At 43.7% G+C, this 16923-nt stretch overlaps 1 protein-coding gene across 1 annotated transcript in view; it reads left to right on the forward strand.

Annotated features, from left to right (window-relative positions):
- The window catches only part of LOC122555436 (ribosomal RNA processing protein 1 homolog A-like), a 35442-nt gene that overhangs the window by 8339 nt on the left and 10180 nt on the right, over nucleotides 1–16923 (forward strand). Inside the window, exons 3-11 of the mRNA XM_043701433.1 lie at nucleotides 2349–2434; nucleotides 2921–2982; nucleotides 4952–5084; nucleotides 5430–5494; nucleotides 6789–6946; nucleotides 8687–8784; nucleotides 11164–11261; nucleotides 13452–13471; nucleotides 15567–15692. Coding sequence (XP_043557368.1) covers nucleotides 2349–2434; nucleotides 2921–2982; nucleotides 4952–5084; nucleotides 5430–5494; nucleotides 6789–6946; nucleotides 8687–8784; nucleotides 11164–11261; nucleotides 13452–13471; nucleotides 15567–15692 — 846 coding nt within the window. The remainder of the gene's footprint in view (nucleotides 1–2348; nucleotides 2435–2920; nucleotides 2983–4951; nucleotides 5085–5429; nucleotides 5495–6788; nucleotides 6947–8686; nucleotides 8785–11163; nucleotides 11262–13451; nucleotides 13472–15566; nucleotides 15693–16923) is intronic.

Below are 16923 nucleotides of genomic sequence, written 5' to 3' on the forward strand. Positions count from 1 at the left end.
TCAACAGTTTCCTCATTTCCCCTTCCCCCACCTCACCCTAGTTCCAAATTTCCAGCTCAGCACTGTCCCCATGACTTGTCCTACCCGCCTATCATCTTTTCCACCTATCCACTCCACCCTCTCCTCCCTGACCTATCACCTCCATCCCTACCCCCACTCACCTATTGTACTCTATGCTACTTTCTCCCCACCCCCACCCTCCTCTAGCTTATCTGTCTACCTTTCAGGCTCACTGCCTTTATTCCTGATGAAGGGCTTTTGCCCAAAACGTAGATTTTCCTGTTCCTCGGATGCTGCCTGAACTGCTGTGCTCTTCCAGCACCACTATTCCAGAAACATAATCATAGCATAAGGGCAAGACATCTCAGACTGAGATGTGTTTATTATGGGGCACACTGATAGAGATTTGTAAGATTATGTGGAGCATTGAAGAATTTTGAAGCAAGTGAGGGTAGAAATTGCTGAGGCACTATCCCAAATCTGTCAGACTTCCAAGGACTTAGAACAATATAGCACAGGAAAGGGCCCTTCGGCCCATGATGTTGTGTTGAACATGATGCCAAATTAAATACATCCCTTCTGCCTACCCGGAGTCCATATCCCTCCATTCCTTGCATAATAATGTGCTTATCTAAAAGTCCCTTAAAAGCCCCTATCGTAGTTGCCTCTACCACCACCCCTGACAACGCATTCCAGACTCCTACCTCTCCCTGTGTAAAAAGAACTTGCTGCTCGCATCTCCTTTGAACTTCCCCCTCTCACCTTAAACGTATGCCCCCTAGTATTAGAGATGGAGGAGGTGCCAGAGGCTGGAGAATTGTAAATGTTACAGCCGCCTTCAAGAACAGCTGTAAGGCTAGTTCTGGCACAAACAGACCAGTTAGTTTCACTTCGGTGGAGGGGCAGCTTCAAGAAACAATAATTTGGAACAGATTCAGTTGTCACATGGGAAAGGTGGATACTGAGGAAGAATCAGCAAGTATTTCTAAAATGAATATCATGTTTAACTAACGAGGAAGAGTATTTTGAAGAGGTAACGGAAAGGTTTGCTTAGGATAACAGTATTGATGTGGTGTACATGGATTTCTAGGAAGCCTTTGATACAATGCTTCACAACAGACTTGAGGAAAGTTTTAGGTCATAGTAGAAAACGGACAGTAGCAATGTGGAATCATAATTAGCTGAGTGATTGGGAACAGAGAATAATTAATTGTCAATGGATATTTTTCCACCTGGAGGAAAATTTGTAGTGGAGTTCCCCAGAGGTCAGTATTGGGACCCTTGCTTGTTGTGATCTATATTAACGATCTGGATTTTGATGGGCAGGAGACAATCTCCAAGTTTGCACTAAACTTGGAAGAATTATAACTTGAGGAAAACAGTGAGGAGCTCCAAAAGAACATTGTCATGTTGGTTGAGTGGGCAAATAGGTGGGAGTTAATATTTAATGCAGAGAAGTGAGCGTTGATGCATTTTGGTAGGAAGAGCATTGAAAGACAATACAAAATAGGAGATACAATTTGAAAGAGGATGCAGGAGCAGAGGGAGTTAGGTGAATATGTGCACAGATCATTCAAGATGACAGGATGGGTGGAGAGCAGTTAGTAAAACATAGACTTCTTGGCTTTATAAATAGAGTAGCAAGGAGGTGGTGTTGAACTTGTATCAGACCTCAGCTAGAGAATTGTGTACGTTTGTGGGTGCCACGTTACAGGAAAGATGTGAATGCACTGAAGAGCGTCCAGAAGTGATTTACAAAAATGGTTCCAGGAATGACAGAGGTCAGTTAGGATAGATTGAAAAAGATGGGACTGTTCTCCTTAAATAGAAGGGCTTGATAAAGTTTTTAAAATTGTGATCTCGTGGGTAGAGAAGATAGAGAATCTAATCTTGCTCAAAAGGGAAAGAACAAAAACAGAGATTTAAAGTGATGTGCAAACAAAGCAAGGGTGATGTGAGAAAAATGTTAGGGTATGGAATGCACTGTGCCTGGAAATGTGGTGGAGGCAGATTCAATTGAGGCATTCAAGAGGAGCATTGGATGGTTATTTGGATAGAATTGGTGGGCAGGAGTATGGGGAAAAAGTCAGGAGATTAGCATTAAGTAATAGAACCAGTGCAAGCATGATGGGCCAAATGGCAACCTCCTGCACTGTAATAGTTCTATGTGTGAGAGTTTGCTCTTCAGGCACTGTGCAGACTGAGGAGAAAACTGAATGAGTGGAGGGGAATAAAGATCTGTCTATTCTGAGAGTGTAAGGACTGCTGAATACCTCCAGTGGGATCTGTTTGCAATTTTGATTTCACTTGGATTTACTGAGCCATCGTTACATCTTATTGTGCTATAGAGTTTCTGTTCATGGAGACATTCTTTCAGACAATGAATCGTGAGTGGAATGGAATTGATCGTCTTCGCCTGGATAAATTCTACCTGGTGAGATTTAAACTTTAATTAGGTTTCCTTTCACTGTCGCTCAGACTCTGGCAGCTACTGGCCTATCGTGAAGATTGTGTATCGGTTGTTTAGTCAATTTCATGATGTATGGCAGTGACAAAGCCACATGGCACCATGAGTGGTGCGGCCCTTGAGTCTCATCTCTGTAAAGTTCTGTGGTGTATTGTAGGTGGCATCCCACCACCACTGTCACCAAACCCCATCTGGATTAAAAGCACAGATTCCCCATTTGACCTGAACTGTGGGATGTTGAGGCTGTTTACAGCACTGCCTGTGTGACTGAGATGGGGTACATTCAGCAATGATCTGGAATTGAACCCAGATATCCTGATTAATATGAATCGGCTGTGCAAAAGACTGTACTTTGCCTCCACAATGGTTGAACTCAGTATTTCAAGTAGTGGAGGTTAAAGTGCAGTTTGAATCATGACTGTCACTGATGTTTTGCCTGCTTTTGCTCTGCAGCTTATTCGCTTGATGCTGAGGCAATTTCTGGAGGAATTGAAGATCATGAACTGGGATGACAGGTGAGCGGAATTTTAAAGCATCCTCCATTAACACAATCTGTAACACAATTGGCAAAGCTCTGTGAACAGTTGTGAATGTGCACTTGGCTTGCACACCTAACTGAAACATGGTTTCTCTCACTGGTGTTGTTACGTATCTGCTACTTGGCACTGTTGTATATCTCTGCCACTGCCCCAGGCAGCACATGCCCTCTGTCTGTCACCACTGATGATTGACTGAAATAAGTCTCTGTGCATGGAAAACTCTATCTTTGATATGCCATTGGGTTTTTCAAAATTCTGAAGCAGGCATTTATATTGCAGAGTTCACGTGAACTGATCTTGTAAACAGAGTTTGCTGAGTGTTCTTTGTGCTGTTTCTACTGGCTGACATGGCATTCTAATCCAAAGGGGAATCTATCGCACTACTTCAGTTTTACTTTGTTCATTCATGGAATTTGGGTGTCATTGTCAAGGCCAACCCTTGTTGCTTATCCCAAAATATCTTTGAACTGGGGCCATTCAGAGGGCATTTATGAGTTGTCAGCATTGCTGTGGCTCTAAACCAGACCAGCAAATGGATGGCAACTGTCCTTCTCTGAAGGATTTAGTGAACCATGTTTTCTTTTCCACAATCACTGGCAGTTTTATATAGTTTCATGGTCACAGTTATGAATGATTTATGAACATCTGACTTAAGAGTACTCATACTTACAAGTGAGGTCCTATATTATTATTAATGCAACCTTTGCTTGCACCTATGGCCATTTTATATTGTGTACAAGTTGACTTAAAACGCACAGAGGAACCTCGATTATCCGAGTGAGATGGGCGGGCACTGTTTCATTTGGATAATTGATTATTTGGTTAATTTGTTTTTCTGTGAAGTCTGCTCCCCGTTCAGGAGACTAGGCAAAAGCATACTGCGCGCGAGACCCTGCCCGTCTCCACCCCCATCCGCTTTACCCTGCATCCGCAACCCCCTCCATCCCCACTCAACGTCCGCCCCCATCTGAAACAACCCCCACACCCAGCCTCCGGGGCAGCCGGACTGTACACCAACAGTAAGGCTGCTGTTGCCTTTGTGGGGTAAGTCTTCAAATAGTGCACGCGCACACAACTTTTTGATAGGTTCCACCTCTGCCCTGTATAGGACAATGTTGGAGAGATTATCTGGGGAAGGGGCGGTTTAGGGTACACCCCTGTGTAGAACTTCAGGGCAAGTGTGGGGAATGAGAGAGAGAGAGAGAGCGGGAGGTCAGTGATTTAGAGACTGTGTCTGGACTGTCCAGGGCTGTTGTCAGCAGCATCTCAGTGAGCTGAGTTTGGCTTTAATCATTGTACCTGTAAACAAAAGACACAATCAGGGTTGAAACAGCTCTTTGATGTAATGTTTCTATCAGGCTCTTGAGATCCCCTTCGGATAATCCGATATTCGGATAATCGAGGTTCCCCTGTATTGGGGAATGTAAGCCATGGATTGCCTGTAATGTGACCTGAGCTTTCAGCTCAAATTTAAAGTTAATTTGAGTTTAATTTAATTTAAATTTATTTTAACTTTCATGAGTTGTTGTTGTGGGGGTTGAATCTATGTCTCCAGAACATTGGTCTGGGACTCTGAATCACTAGTCCAATGATATTATAATTGTGCCACCTCCTCCCCGCACACACTGGCAGTTGCTGGCATTGATGTAATCCAGGTTCTACCTGCCAGCTCAGCGAGCAAACCTATATCCATAAACTCAACCTGAGCTACAAATCTTCTCAAAATTCTTTATCCATGACCTCACTAAACTCAGCTAACTGAAAATGCTGTTAACATTTGTAGAAAACTAATGGAAGAAAAACTTTTGATACTGTAATTTGAGTGAGCAGGGCTGGTTACTGTTTAAGTCACTGGAACTGTGGATATTGGATGGTTGCATGGTGCATTGAGGAGATGAATTTCATCTTGCGTTTTCTGCAGCGAACATTCCTCTTTTGTTTACAGTGTTGTCAACCGATTTTTAAGCTGTGTGACGACTGAGGTGCTGAAACCTACCAGTAACACTGAGGCCAGTGGAATTCGCTTTCATTTTGTGGATATCTACCTGCAGGAACTGGCCAAAGTTGGTGCACACCAGGTAAAGAAAGGAATCCCTAGAGTGGTGGAGTTTTGTAAGGAACTGTTGTAATCTCCAAGTCTGTCACCATCGCTGGTTCTCAGCATCTGTACACTCCGCTGTGATGTTGATGAAGGTATCCAGCAAACTGGAAGCTTGTGTGAACTATGGAACATCCATACATGAATTAATTCTCGTTGGCTATTTAAAATTTCAGCCGCCTTCCCCACTTGCTCTCTCTCCATCCACTCTGGTTGAATATTAAGTTTGATTTGTGTGAACTATATTGAAATTATTTTAGGAAAAATATAGAACAGGTCGTACAATTATTGTATTTTAACTGCATTCTCCCCTCCTTTGGCCCAGCTGACTGCAGACCAGAACCTGAACTTTATTGATCCTTTTTGCCGAATTGCTGCCAAAACCAAAGAGTGAGTATCATTCTGTCAGCGTGTCAGTGTCTTTTGTCACAAAGTTAGTCCCTTTTTTTTCCTAAAAGCTGTTCCTTGGCTCAAGGAGACACGGCCCTTGGTTTTTTTTTCAGAGGGACAATAAATCAGGCCGGGGTCCGGTCAGTGTAGTTTGGGACAAAGAGGAAAAGGATTTTGAGAGGCCTTTTGTTTATATGTAAACAGATGAGGCTTCAGGCCAAAGTGGTCATGTTTTAGAAGTGACCTAAACAATTAAAGGGGAGTGGTCAGCTCTCTAGCTGGGCTGAGCAGTTTAGTTCCGTCTGACCGAGTGAGAAGTTTATCAGGAACCTCTCCCTCGCTGTCTCCCTCTCTCTGCTCTTCGACGTCAACCTGTAAGCATGTGTTCCATTTATACTGGTTTTTAAAGGGAGTTTGGTTATTGGGACTATTGTGCATATGTGTTTTTGTTGACACAGTGGCTCTGCGGTTAGCACTGCTGTCTCACGGTGCCAGGGACCTGGGTTCGATTCCACCCTGAGGCGAATGTCTGTGGGGCTGTTGTATACATTCGTAATAGCATTGTTAAAGTCTAGTTGGATAGGCTGAATTCTGTAGGGGTTCTTTATTCTGCTCTTTGTGTTTCATTGTGTAATTTTGTGAATACATTTTTTGGCTATTTTAAAATCTACTACTCAACCTAGCTATCTTACTCCAGGTAATTTTCACTGTACACTTCCCGAAACAAGTTGCAAAGTTATGGTCTGGGGCTGCCTGCTTAAGAATGTTTGAGTGGTCTGGCCTAGTCCATTAGGCTGTGCTGTGTGAGATGTTTGTTGTGACCCCTACGTCAGTGGAATTTCCTTGCACTCTCTGGACTCCTCACCAGGGTGAGGCTGCTCTCTGGGACTTATAAGCACCACTGCAATCTAGATCAATATGGAAACCGCCTGCTGTACTCCGGGCAGGGAGGTAATTCCTGAATTCCTGAGGGACCACAATCCACAGGTATTCCTGAGCAAGAGAGCCTGGGCTAGGAGCTGCTTCTGAGAACCAAGTATATCATAACCCATGGATAACCATACTGGGTGTGGAGTATGACTGCAGTGGGTAAAGGGTTGGTGTCTGGGTTGTTATTACCCGGGGTAGCGGATTTGAGGTATTATTGCCCTGGGTAACTGATTGGGGTCTGGGCCATTATCACATCAGAGAGCTGCTCAGGCTCCACTGTGTTATTATCCTGCGCGATCATTGGGGTCTGCTGATTTATGTCTGAATGATTCTAATTTTTGTTACCCACTGTACTTGGCTGCAGTCGAGTTTTGTTTCACGTGGTTTCCCAAGGAATCTTCGAAATGATTGTGGACCATGCACCTTTTGCTATCGATGATTTGATGGAAGAGCTTCAGGGCAATGAGAATGAGGAGCTAAATTCCAGCGATGTAGAGGGAGATCCAACACAGAAGATTAACGGTGAGGAATTACTCTGGTGTGAAGTGGGGTATCTAGTGACTTGGCAGAAGTCTCTGGAATTCCCAGTCAAGACAGGTGATCTTGCTGAAACATTAAAGATTCTAAAGAACTGGGTAGGTTCAGCCACTAAAGCGTTGTTCTCGGTTGGACTGTGTAGACACAGGCGCCAGGATAAGTGCTGAACCGTTCACTCAGGGTAGGGAATCCTTGGAATTCTCTAGACCAGAGTGTTGTGACTGCTCTGACTGAGAGAGAGGTCTTTAGCACTGAAATGATTTGGAGAATGTGGGATTCTGTCTGGAAAGTGAGGTGCAGTTGTGAACTTAATTAATGTTGCAATTGGCTTGATGGGACATATAGCTTTTTCCAACTCTGATTGCTTGTGTTCTTTGTGATTGCAGCCAGAGAAGCAACAAGAGCTGTTTATTTTGAGCTTTGAGTTACTCCCACTAATTTGCTGCTTTGTTGCACCTGGTTTTCATTGTGGCTGGTTCCTGTTTTATATCAACTAGGAGAAAGTGAGGACTGCAGATGCTGGAGATCAGAGCTGAAAATGTGTTGCTGGAAAAGCGCAGCAGGTCAGGCACCATCTAAGGAGCAGGAGAATCGACGTTTCGGGCATGAGCCCTTTCCTGAAGAAGGGCTCATGCCCGAAACGTCGATTCTCCTGCTCCTTGGATGCTGCCTGACCTGCTGCGCTTTTCCAGCAACACATTTTCAGCTCTTGTTTTATACTTCACAGCTTTCCCATGGTTGAACTGGGTAGAAGGGCCTGTTTCTGTGTCTTATGACTTTATGACTCTTCGCTGATCTCATTTGGAGATTCTGTGCTTGGCCAGAGTTCAGGAGAGGATCAGTACCCATGACCCCTTGCTGGGATGTGCTTGTGTGGACAGGAGTAGTTAGGACTAATGCTGTCCTTTGTTAAGTAGCTTGCCAATGCTCCCATTCTTCCTGCACCAGCGAGGCACACTGAGAACTTGGAAGGTTTAGATATAAAGAATAACCAATACAGGTGGCACAGTGGTTAGCACTGCTTCCTTGCAGCACCAGGGACCCGGGTTCGATTCCCACCTTGGGTGACTGTGTGGAGTTTGCACATTCTCCCCGTGTCTGCGTGGGTTTCCTCTGGGTGCTCCGGTTTCCTCCCACAATCCAAAGATGTGCAGGTTAGGTGAATTGGTCTTGCTGAATTGCCCATAGTGATAGGTGCATTAGTCAGGGGGTAAATGAATGCTAGGGAATGAATCTGGGTGGGTTGCTCTTTGGAGGGTCGGTGTGGACCTGTTTCCATGCTGTAGGGAATCTAATCTGATGTGCTGTAGGCACAGGATTAGGTACAGGAACAGTCAGTGGACCAGGAGCACTGATTATCAGTGAGCTGGTTCCACAGGAACACTGCCGTTGGGAATGGGAACAATACAAGATCTGTGTCTTATCCAAAAAGTTAATCTTAATGGTGTGGGCCTGAACAAAGCCAGTTTCAAGTCTGATGAAGCACCGGTGTGGTATCACTCTGGTAACCAGAAAATTAAAATGTTGGTTTTGCTTTGGTGCAGCAAGAGTGGGAGGAGCAGAGAATCCGTTGAGACAATGTAGCCCAAAATCCCCCTTTGCTAAGGTTCTGGGGTGGTGAGAGGCTCGTGCTGCCTTTAGCTCTCGGAGCAGCATTCTTTTGTGTTCAGCTGCAGCTTGATGCAGGAGAGTTTCAAAATTGACGATTGGTTGATGTTCTCCCAGGTTCCACATCTGAGAACACTGAGGGACTGCTGCTGGATGGACAGGGAGAGAAGGCGAATCCATCTCAACATGACGATGACATTGGACCTGTGCTTCAGGTACTGTTTGATTGGGGATTTTAACCAATAGTGGTCACTTGAGTGGAATTGTTAAATAGAGCAGTACAGTAGTTCCTTTTGCCTTACCAAGTACCTCTGAGCCAGTGTCCTATTTGGACATGTGCCCACTATCACTGGATATGGGGCTGTACTAGCAATCTGGGTTGAGAAAATTGTGAAATTGGACTGTGTTGTGAGCTGGTAACAAATTCAAATCAGATATATGGCAGAACAGACTTGAAGGGACATATACTGTCTCCAGGTGGGAGACAGTATATGTTTGTAAGTGGTAAAATCTATCTAACTATCAGTACAACCCAGTGAGGGAAGGGAGCCTGTCGCTGTACCCACACTGACTCATGCATTAGCTGTAGTCCTTGTCTGACTTGGAGCTCTCTCACCATTCGTCACTGTTGCTGGCTCAGAATCCTGGAACTAGGCAGTGTCACTGTGGGTGACCCTACAGCAGTCCAAGAAGGTAGCTCACTACCACCTTCCTCAGGCTGGTTGGCCTTGCGAAAGATGCTCACATCTTGAAAATGAGTTTTACAGCCCTGAAGAAAGATAACAATTGCAGTAAACAGCAGAGACTTTAACCATTTACCAGCTACCTGAATTAACCCTGGGGGAGGAGATAGTCTGGTGATGTCATTGCTAGACTTACTTGAGAAACCAGGTTCAAATCCCACCGTGGTAAGTGGTGGAATTTGATTTCAATAAAAATCTGGAGTCGAGAGTCCATTGACCATGTAACTGTTGATTATCAGAAGACGCATCTGGTTCACTCATTTGTTTGGGAAGGAATCTGCCATCCTTACCTGGTCTAACCTACATGTGCCTATAGACTCAATGGTATGGTTAACAGTTGACTGCCCTCTGAAATAGCCAAACAAGGCACTCCGTTGTAAGTAACCATGAGAATGTCTGGGGGGGATAAAAGAATGAAACAGTATAGATCACCTGGCATCTGCCAAGGCAATTGCCGACACAGCCCTATCAACTCTGCAAAGTCCTTCTTACTAACAGCTAGGGGCTAGTGTCAAAATTGGGAGAACTGCCTGACACGCTCATCAAAAAACAGCTTGACCATTGTCTGTCGGGTATGATTCCTTGAGTACGACTATGTCCCTGACACCACCACCATCATCCCGATCCCTGGATATGTCCTGTCCCACTGGCAGGACAGACCCAGCAGAGGTGGTGACCCAGTGGTGTACAGCCGGGAGGGAGTTCTCAACACTGACTCCAGATCCCGTGAAGGCTCATGGCTTCAGGTTAAATGTGGGGAAGGAAACCTCCTGCTGATTACCGTGTACCATCCTCCCTCGGCAGAGGAATCAGTTACTCCTCCATGCTGAACAACAGTCGGAGGGAACACTGAGGGTGGCAAGGCCACAAAATATATTCCAGGTGGGGGATTTCAGTGCACACCACCAAGAGTGGCTCAGCACCAACACTACTGATCGAGCTGGTCGGGTCCGAAAGGACATTGCTGCTTGAGTGGGTCTATGGCAGGTGGTGAGGAAACCAACAAGAGGGAAGAACATACCTCATCCTTACCAGTCTGCCAGCTGCAGATGCATCTGTCCATCAGAGCTTTGGTAAAAGCGGCCACTGCACAGTCCTTGTGGAGACAGACCATCATATCTACATGAGCGGTATGATGTGTGGAATACTCCGATCATCAACATGTTCCTCCTGTCATAGCCATTGCAAGAGGCACTGCAGCAGTTGAAGAAAGCAGCTTGCCACTGCTTCCTCCCTGAGGTTGGGCAATAAATGATGGCCTAGTCAGTGACACCCACATCCCATAACCAAATAAAAATAGAACGAGGAGTTGTGCAGAGGTTTTAAAGACCCACACAGCCTCCGGTCACGTTGAATTGGCAGAGGGTAAATGGTGTGCCTTAGTTAATGTTTACAATTCCCAATACAATACAATACAATTACAATACAATACCAAACTATAGAAAATATTTTTTCGGTTATCCAAAGCCAAGGTGAAGAATGAGCTTACTCTTCCTTCCAGGCAAATTATTTTAGTACAAAGAAGGAACATGTTTGTGAATCACGGTGGGAGATAGGAAAACAATTCCACCTTTCTCCTGTGCTGTGCTGCTCTTGTCACTGCTTTGATTATTCAATTTGTGAGGTGCACTGTGAAATTATCACTGTTTCTAAAGAAAGGGCTTGGATTTCTCTTAGACCTTTCACAAAACTCTTCCCACCCAATAATGTTGTTTTGAAGTGCTAATTATTTTATAATATTGGAACATTTCTGTTGTAATATCATGGTAAAACGGAATGTCTTCGCTTCTCACCATGTACACAATGAACTGTGCAATATCTTAAAGTCCTCTTGTTCTTATTTGTGTGCAGTTCAATTATGAAGCTCTCGCTGATCGACTTTTCCAGCTCTCCAGCAGGGGAAGCACTCCTGCCCAAAACAGGAAGCGTCTCTATAAATTAGTGAAAAAGTAAGCTCTGTTTTGGACATTTTTATTGTTTGCAAGCTCACATTGGCCCTCGATCTACACAAATATCTCTTCCGCTTTCTGATGTTCACACTAGTCCTGACCTCTGTCTCTTGCTGTTCCTACCCCTTTTCCACTTCTCTCTGCTTGATTTTGCTTTATTTGTCTCCCAGTTCAGTGTTCCCAACTCCAATCTTTGTTTTCTGTTGCCCTCCATCACCCTAGCTAAAACTCTTTTGGATAATGTCATCATTTGAAGGTGCTGTATGTGCACAACTGTAGTTGTTTGAGTAGTGGTTAGTTGTACCTATAACCTGAGTAATGTAATCCTATAGAGATTAATTTAAAAGCGCCAGGAATAAGTAACAGATTATAAGGAAAGGAGACAAAAGAAACAGAGTAAGGAATTAGAAAAGCTAGCTAATAAGATTGAGTAAGTTTATATCATGGCAGGTGAGGGCAGATGAGAGATACGTGAGAAATCCATGCAACGTGCTGGCTTCCAAGATGATGACGTGTGCAGGAAGTTCTCCCTGAAACCTGAGCTCCGGGTTTCAGAGGTCACCGGGCATCTGGAATGATTGGCACATCTGAGAGGCTCAGAGTTACATGGTTATTTTGTTTACTGAGGTGGCTACACCACAGTACAAGGGACTAGAGAAAAAGGCATAGGTGACCACCCACAGTCAAAGAGGAACAGGCAGGTAGTGCTGAAATCCCCTCGGGTCCTGTTTGCAAGTACTGTCCTGAACGTCTCAAATGAATCTTTTTCCAACGCATTTCCAGACTCTGTATTCCTTACCCTAACTCCTCGCTGTGTGAAAACATTTTTTTCTCATATCACCCTTGCTTCATTTGCACATCACTTTAAATTTGTCCTCTTGTTCTTGATCCTTTTTGTGAGCAAGAACAATTTCTCCTTATCTACTCTGTTCAGCCCACTCATGATTTTCAAAACCTCTATCAGATTTCCTCGCAGCTATCTCCTCTCCAAGGAGGACAGGCTCAACTTCCTCAATCTATCCTCATCACTGAAGTTTCTCATGCTTGGAACCATTCTTGTAAATCGCATCAGCACCCTCTCCAACCCACAGCTCTACACCGTATTCTAGTTGAGGTCTAACATGGGTCGTATGCAAATTTAAAATCACGTCCCTGTTCTTATACTGTGTCCCTGTTATCAAAGTGAAGACAATGTATGTTTTATTAACTGCTCTCTCCACCTGTCATCTCACCTTCAATGATCTGTACACTTATTCACCAGGTTGCTCTGCTCCTCCACCCCTTTAGAATTGTACCTCCAATTCTACGTTGTCTTTCAATCTTCTTCTCACCAACATGCATCACCTCTCATTTCTCTGCATTAAACTTTATCTGCAACTTGTCTGCCCACCACAGCAACTTATTAGCATTCTTTTGGAGTTCCACACTGTTTGCCTCACAGTCCTACAATTCTTCCAGTTTTGGTGCCATTTGCAAACTTTAAAATAGTCCCCTCGCACACCAAGATCCAGATCTTTAATTTTTTTTCAGGAAAAGCAAGGATCTCAATAGTGACCCTTAAGGAACTTCACTACAAATCTTCCTCCAGTCCAAAAATCATCCACTGACCATTACTTGCTGTTTCCTATTGCTCAGTCTATTCTGTATCCACTCTACTACAGTTCCTTTTACACCACCAATTGTAAATGAACTTTAATGCAGTGAAATGACAGGTAATGTATACCACTTCAATACCACGATCTATAACTTCCCTCAAATGTCTGTTGAGTGGCATTGGATCAAATGTCTTCTGAAAATCCATGTGCGCAACATTGGCATTACCCTTGTCAAGCCTTCTTGTGACCTTTTTTCAAAAAAACTCCAAGCATGTTTCCTTTAGAAATCTGTGCTCACTCTTCCAAATCTTACCACTGTCTTGCACATGACTACCAACGTGGGCGCTATTCCAAACAATCCTGTTCAACTCTGTTCTTCCAGATAGGATCATCGGCAGAGTTAGGTGCAGGTTTCTGGTAGACAAGGGAATAGAGATTTGTGGCAGATAGGAAAATGGATTGAGACCACAATCAGCTCAGCCATGATCTTATTGAAAGGCAGGATAGGCTCAAAGATCAGAATGACCTTTGCTGATTTGGGTATTCGTATGTTGCATGTCTTTATCTAATTGGTTTTCCTTTTCTATCCCTTTAGGTTCCGGGATTTAGCAGAAGGTAAGGATTGATTGCTTCTCTCAGTCTGTCACTGGAACAGTGTTTGGATTTGCTATTCACTTGATATCTTTTCAACTAATACAGAGGGACGATTGAACTCCCCATTTTGTTGGTCAATTGTCGCAGTTCTGACCCTCTAACTTTGAGATGTACAGAACTGAAGGATAAAGAAAGGAACTTGTGCTTGGGGTCAGAGGATGAGGGAGAGATACTAAATGAGTACTTTGCATCGGTATTCACCCTGGAAGATATGGAGGATAGTGAGATTAGTTTAGAGCATGCTAATGTGCTAGGATATTTTGAGATCAAGAAAGAAGTGTTGGGATTCTTGAGCATTAAAGTGGATAAGTTTCCAGGGCCTGTTGGTATCTATCCCAAGTTTCTGTCAGAGGCAAGAGAGCAGATTACTGGGACCTTGACCAAGACCTTTGTATCTTCATTAGCCATTGAAGTGGTCCCAGAGGACTAACCAGGAGCTGATGTTGTTTCTCTGTTCAACAAGGAATTAGAGATAATCCAGGAAACCACAGACTGGTGCGATTCACATCAGTGGTTGGGAAGCTATTGGAGAGAATTCTTAGGGATAAGATTTATGTGCATTTGGAAAAGCATGACCTAGTTAGGGGCAATCAGTATGGCTTTGTGCAGGGCAGGCCATGTTCTTTACTAACTTGATTGAATTTTTCGAGGAGGTGATGAAGATGATTGATGAGCTTAGAGCAGTGGATGTTGTTTATGTGGATTTTAGTAAGGCTTTCAACAAGGTCCCTCATGGTAGGCTCATCCAGAAAATTAAGATGCGTGGAATCCACAGTGTCTTGGCCACATGGATTCAGAATCGGCTTGCCCATAGAAAGCAGAGGGTAGTGGTGGTAGGGTGTTTTTCAGGCTGGAGCTTTGTGACTCGTGTTCGCAGGATCCATACTGGGACCTCTGCTTTCTCCAGTGGTAGGACTCTGGAGCGCAGTGCCCAGGAAGCAGATATGATAAGGACATTTAAGGGGCCTATAGATAAGCATATGAATAAGCAAGGAATGACCAAGGGCAAATGGAAGGCATTTGGTGTCATGTTCGACACAGCATTGTGGGCCAAAGGACCAGTTCTTGTGCCATACTGGTCGATGTTCTCAGTACTTTGTAGAATTCTTGGGTGGGACTCTAGAGTCGGGATGAATGGAGGAATGTGATACACTAAATTGAGTTAACAAGAAAGGACATCAGCATAACCTGGGAGAATGGCCAGTTTAGAGAAATGATATTTGATGACCTGAGACTCTGGAAAGCTCCAATTAAATCCAGGTTGTCAGGAACGTGAGTTTGTTACAGTTAATTTTCTGTGTGTTTATAGAGTGATAGTGGATAAAGAAGGATTCATTCCTCTAAGTGCAAATGGAATAGTCCCATTCATACACTAGAAGGAATTTTTCTAATGCAATCCCTTGGTGTCCCTGTGCTCAGAGTGTTTGAGGGGGACAGTGTAGAGAAGCTTTACTCTATATCTAGCCCATTGCTATCTCTGTCCTGGGAGTGCTTGATGGGGACAGTGTAGAGCGATCTTTGATAATGTAACTGACCAGAAAGAGAGGTGATCAATTATTCTTGATGTGCACCTTCAAATCAATGTAACCTCACTTGGAGCCCCCCCCCGCCCCCCCCCAATGAGTCATGTTGTGAATGTTAATGGAAACTATTCCTCAAATATATTTAGAAAGCTGTGGTCTAATGGCTATCAAAAGAGGTTAATCTTTATTTAAAACTTCAATTTGCCTATTGAAAATAGGAGTTTTCTTATTAACTGAGTCCAGGGTCCAGATGTAACATGCTTCATGTTTTAAACTCTGAGAATGGTGTAACAATGGACTTTCCCGTAACTTAAATCTGTTCCCCGAACAAAACAGTGGCAGGTGTTGTCGAAATCAGAAGCTGAACTGGGAGGCTCCACAGCAAGGCAATGTGAAGTGTTCTGCAGTGTTTTCTTGATTTTTATGCTTTGCCCCACTCTTTAGAAGTTCAGGGTCACTTTTTATTTTATTTTTAATAGTCACTATGAACTTAGTTTGTTTTGATGAATCATAAAATTATGCTTTATCCACAGGAATATTTCCACAAGATGACTTCCCTGAAGATTTATCAACAGATGAGGAAGACGAAGATTCCTGGAGAAGGAAGAAAAAGAGGAAACACCGCATGGAAAGGTTGGAGGAGAAACTGGGAGGAGTGGGTAAGTTGTTTCTTATCTTCATTGGGGTGGGAGGGGGTGGAGAGCAGGGCTCTGTCCAGCTGACTAGTTCCCAGCTGGTGTAATGTCTGTCCAAATCAGACCTCAGTCTGAAACCAGAATGGTTAGATCATTGTTTTTATTTAACAAGGAGATTTTTTTGCTGAAATACAATGATGGAGATTGATGTTAGCAATAAAACATGTTTATTACACAGAAGAAATACAGATAGACACAACAAAGCTGTTTATATAGAACTCATTTGAAGGATTTACAAACAGAGAATTAAAATACAATCCCGTCTATACCCACCACTGTCACTTTACAATACTCAAAACATCAGAGACAATAACCTACTCGATCAAATTGATAGGTTTGACTTGACTGTTTCTTTCAATAGTTTGTCTCGATAGTTTGACAGCTTCTTCCTTGATTATTCTCACAACTCAGCTTAGACCTTGTTAGCTTCAAATAATCCCTTCAGGGTTTGAACTGAGCACTTTTAGTCCAGAGCTTTAAGCTAAAACCCTGAAATTATTTTTGAACTGACTCCTTCAGGAGAAACTCTTTCATACACTGAACTTCAACCAGAGTGCCCAAGAGCACAGGAATTTGGTGTATGTATGTGCACAGATCATTGAAGGTGGCAGGACAAATGGAGAGAACAATTTACAAAGCAGAAAGTTGCCTGGGTTTTATTTATGGGGCATATAGCGTACCAGAGCAGGGAGGTGATGTTGAACTTGGGTATATTTTGTGGTAAACATAAATTCTACAAGAGAGACGGCTTGCACCTTAATAGGTTAGGGACCAGCATTCTGGCAGGCAGGTTTTCTACTGCAACACCGCTACATCTAAACTAAGTAGTGGGGGGGAGGGGACAAGCTGGATGTTTAAAAAGGAAATTGAAGGGCAAGTTAGAACAAGAGAAGTCAAGAAAAACAACTGTATCAATGAGGCAGAAAACTCGGAATGGCATCATGTTGTAAGGTTGAGTGAAATAAGGGTTCATGGGAAGGGTGAGAGCAGTAACAAATTAAAAATACTATACATGAATGCACCAAGCATTAGACATAAGATGGATGAGCTTGAGGCTCTTTTGGAAATTGGCAGATACGATATTGTGGGGATAACTGAGACGTGGCTTCAAGTGGACAGGGCCTGGGAAATAAATATTCAAGGCGACACGTGCTATCGTAAGGACAGACTGATGGGCAGAAGGGGTGGGGTGGCC

The sequence above is a fragment of the Chiloscyllium plagiosum genome, chromosome 12 (assembly GCF_004010195.1).
Source record: "Chiloscyllium plagiosum isolate BGI_BamShark_2017 chromosome 12, ASM401019v2, whole genome shotgun sequence".
Lineage (NCBI taxonomy): Eukaryota > Metazoa > Chordata > Chondrichthyes > Orectolobiformes > Hemiscylliidae > Chiloscyllium > Chiloscyllium plagiosum.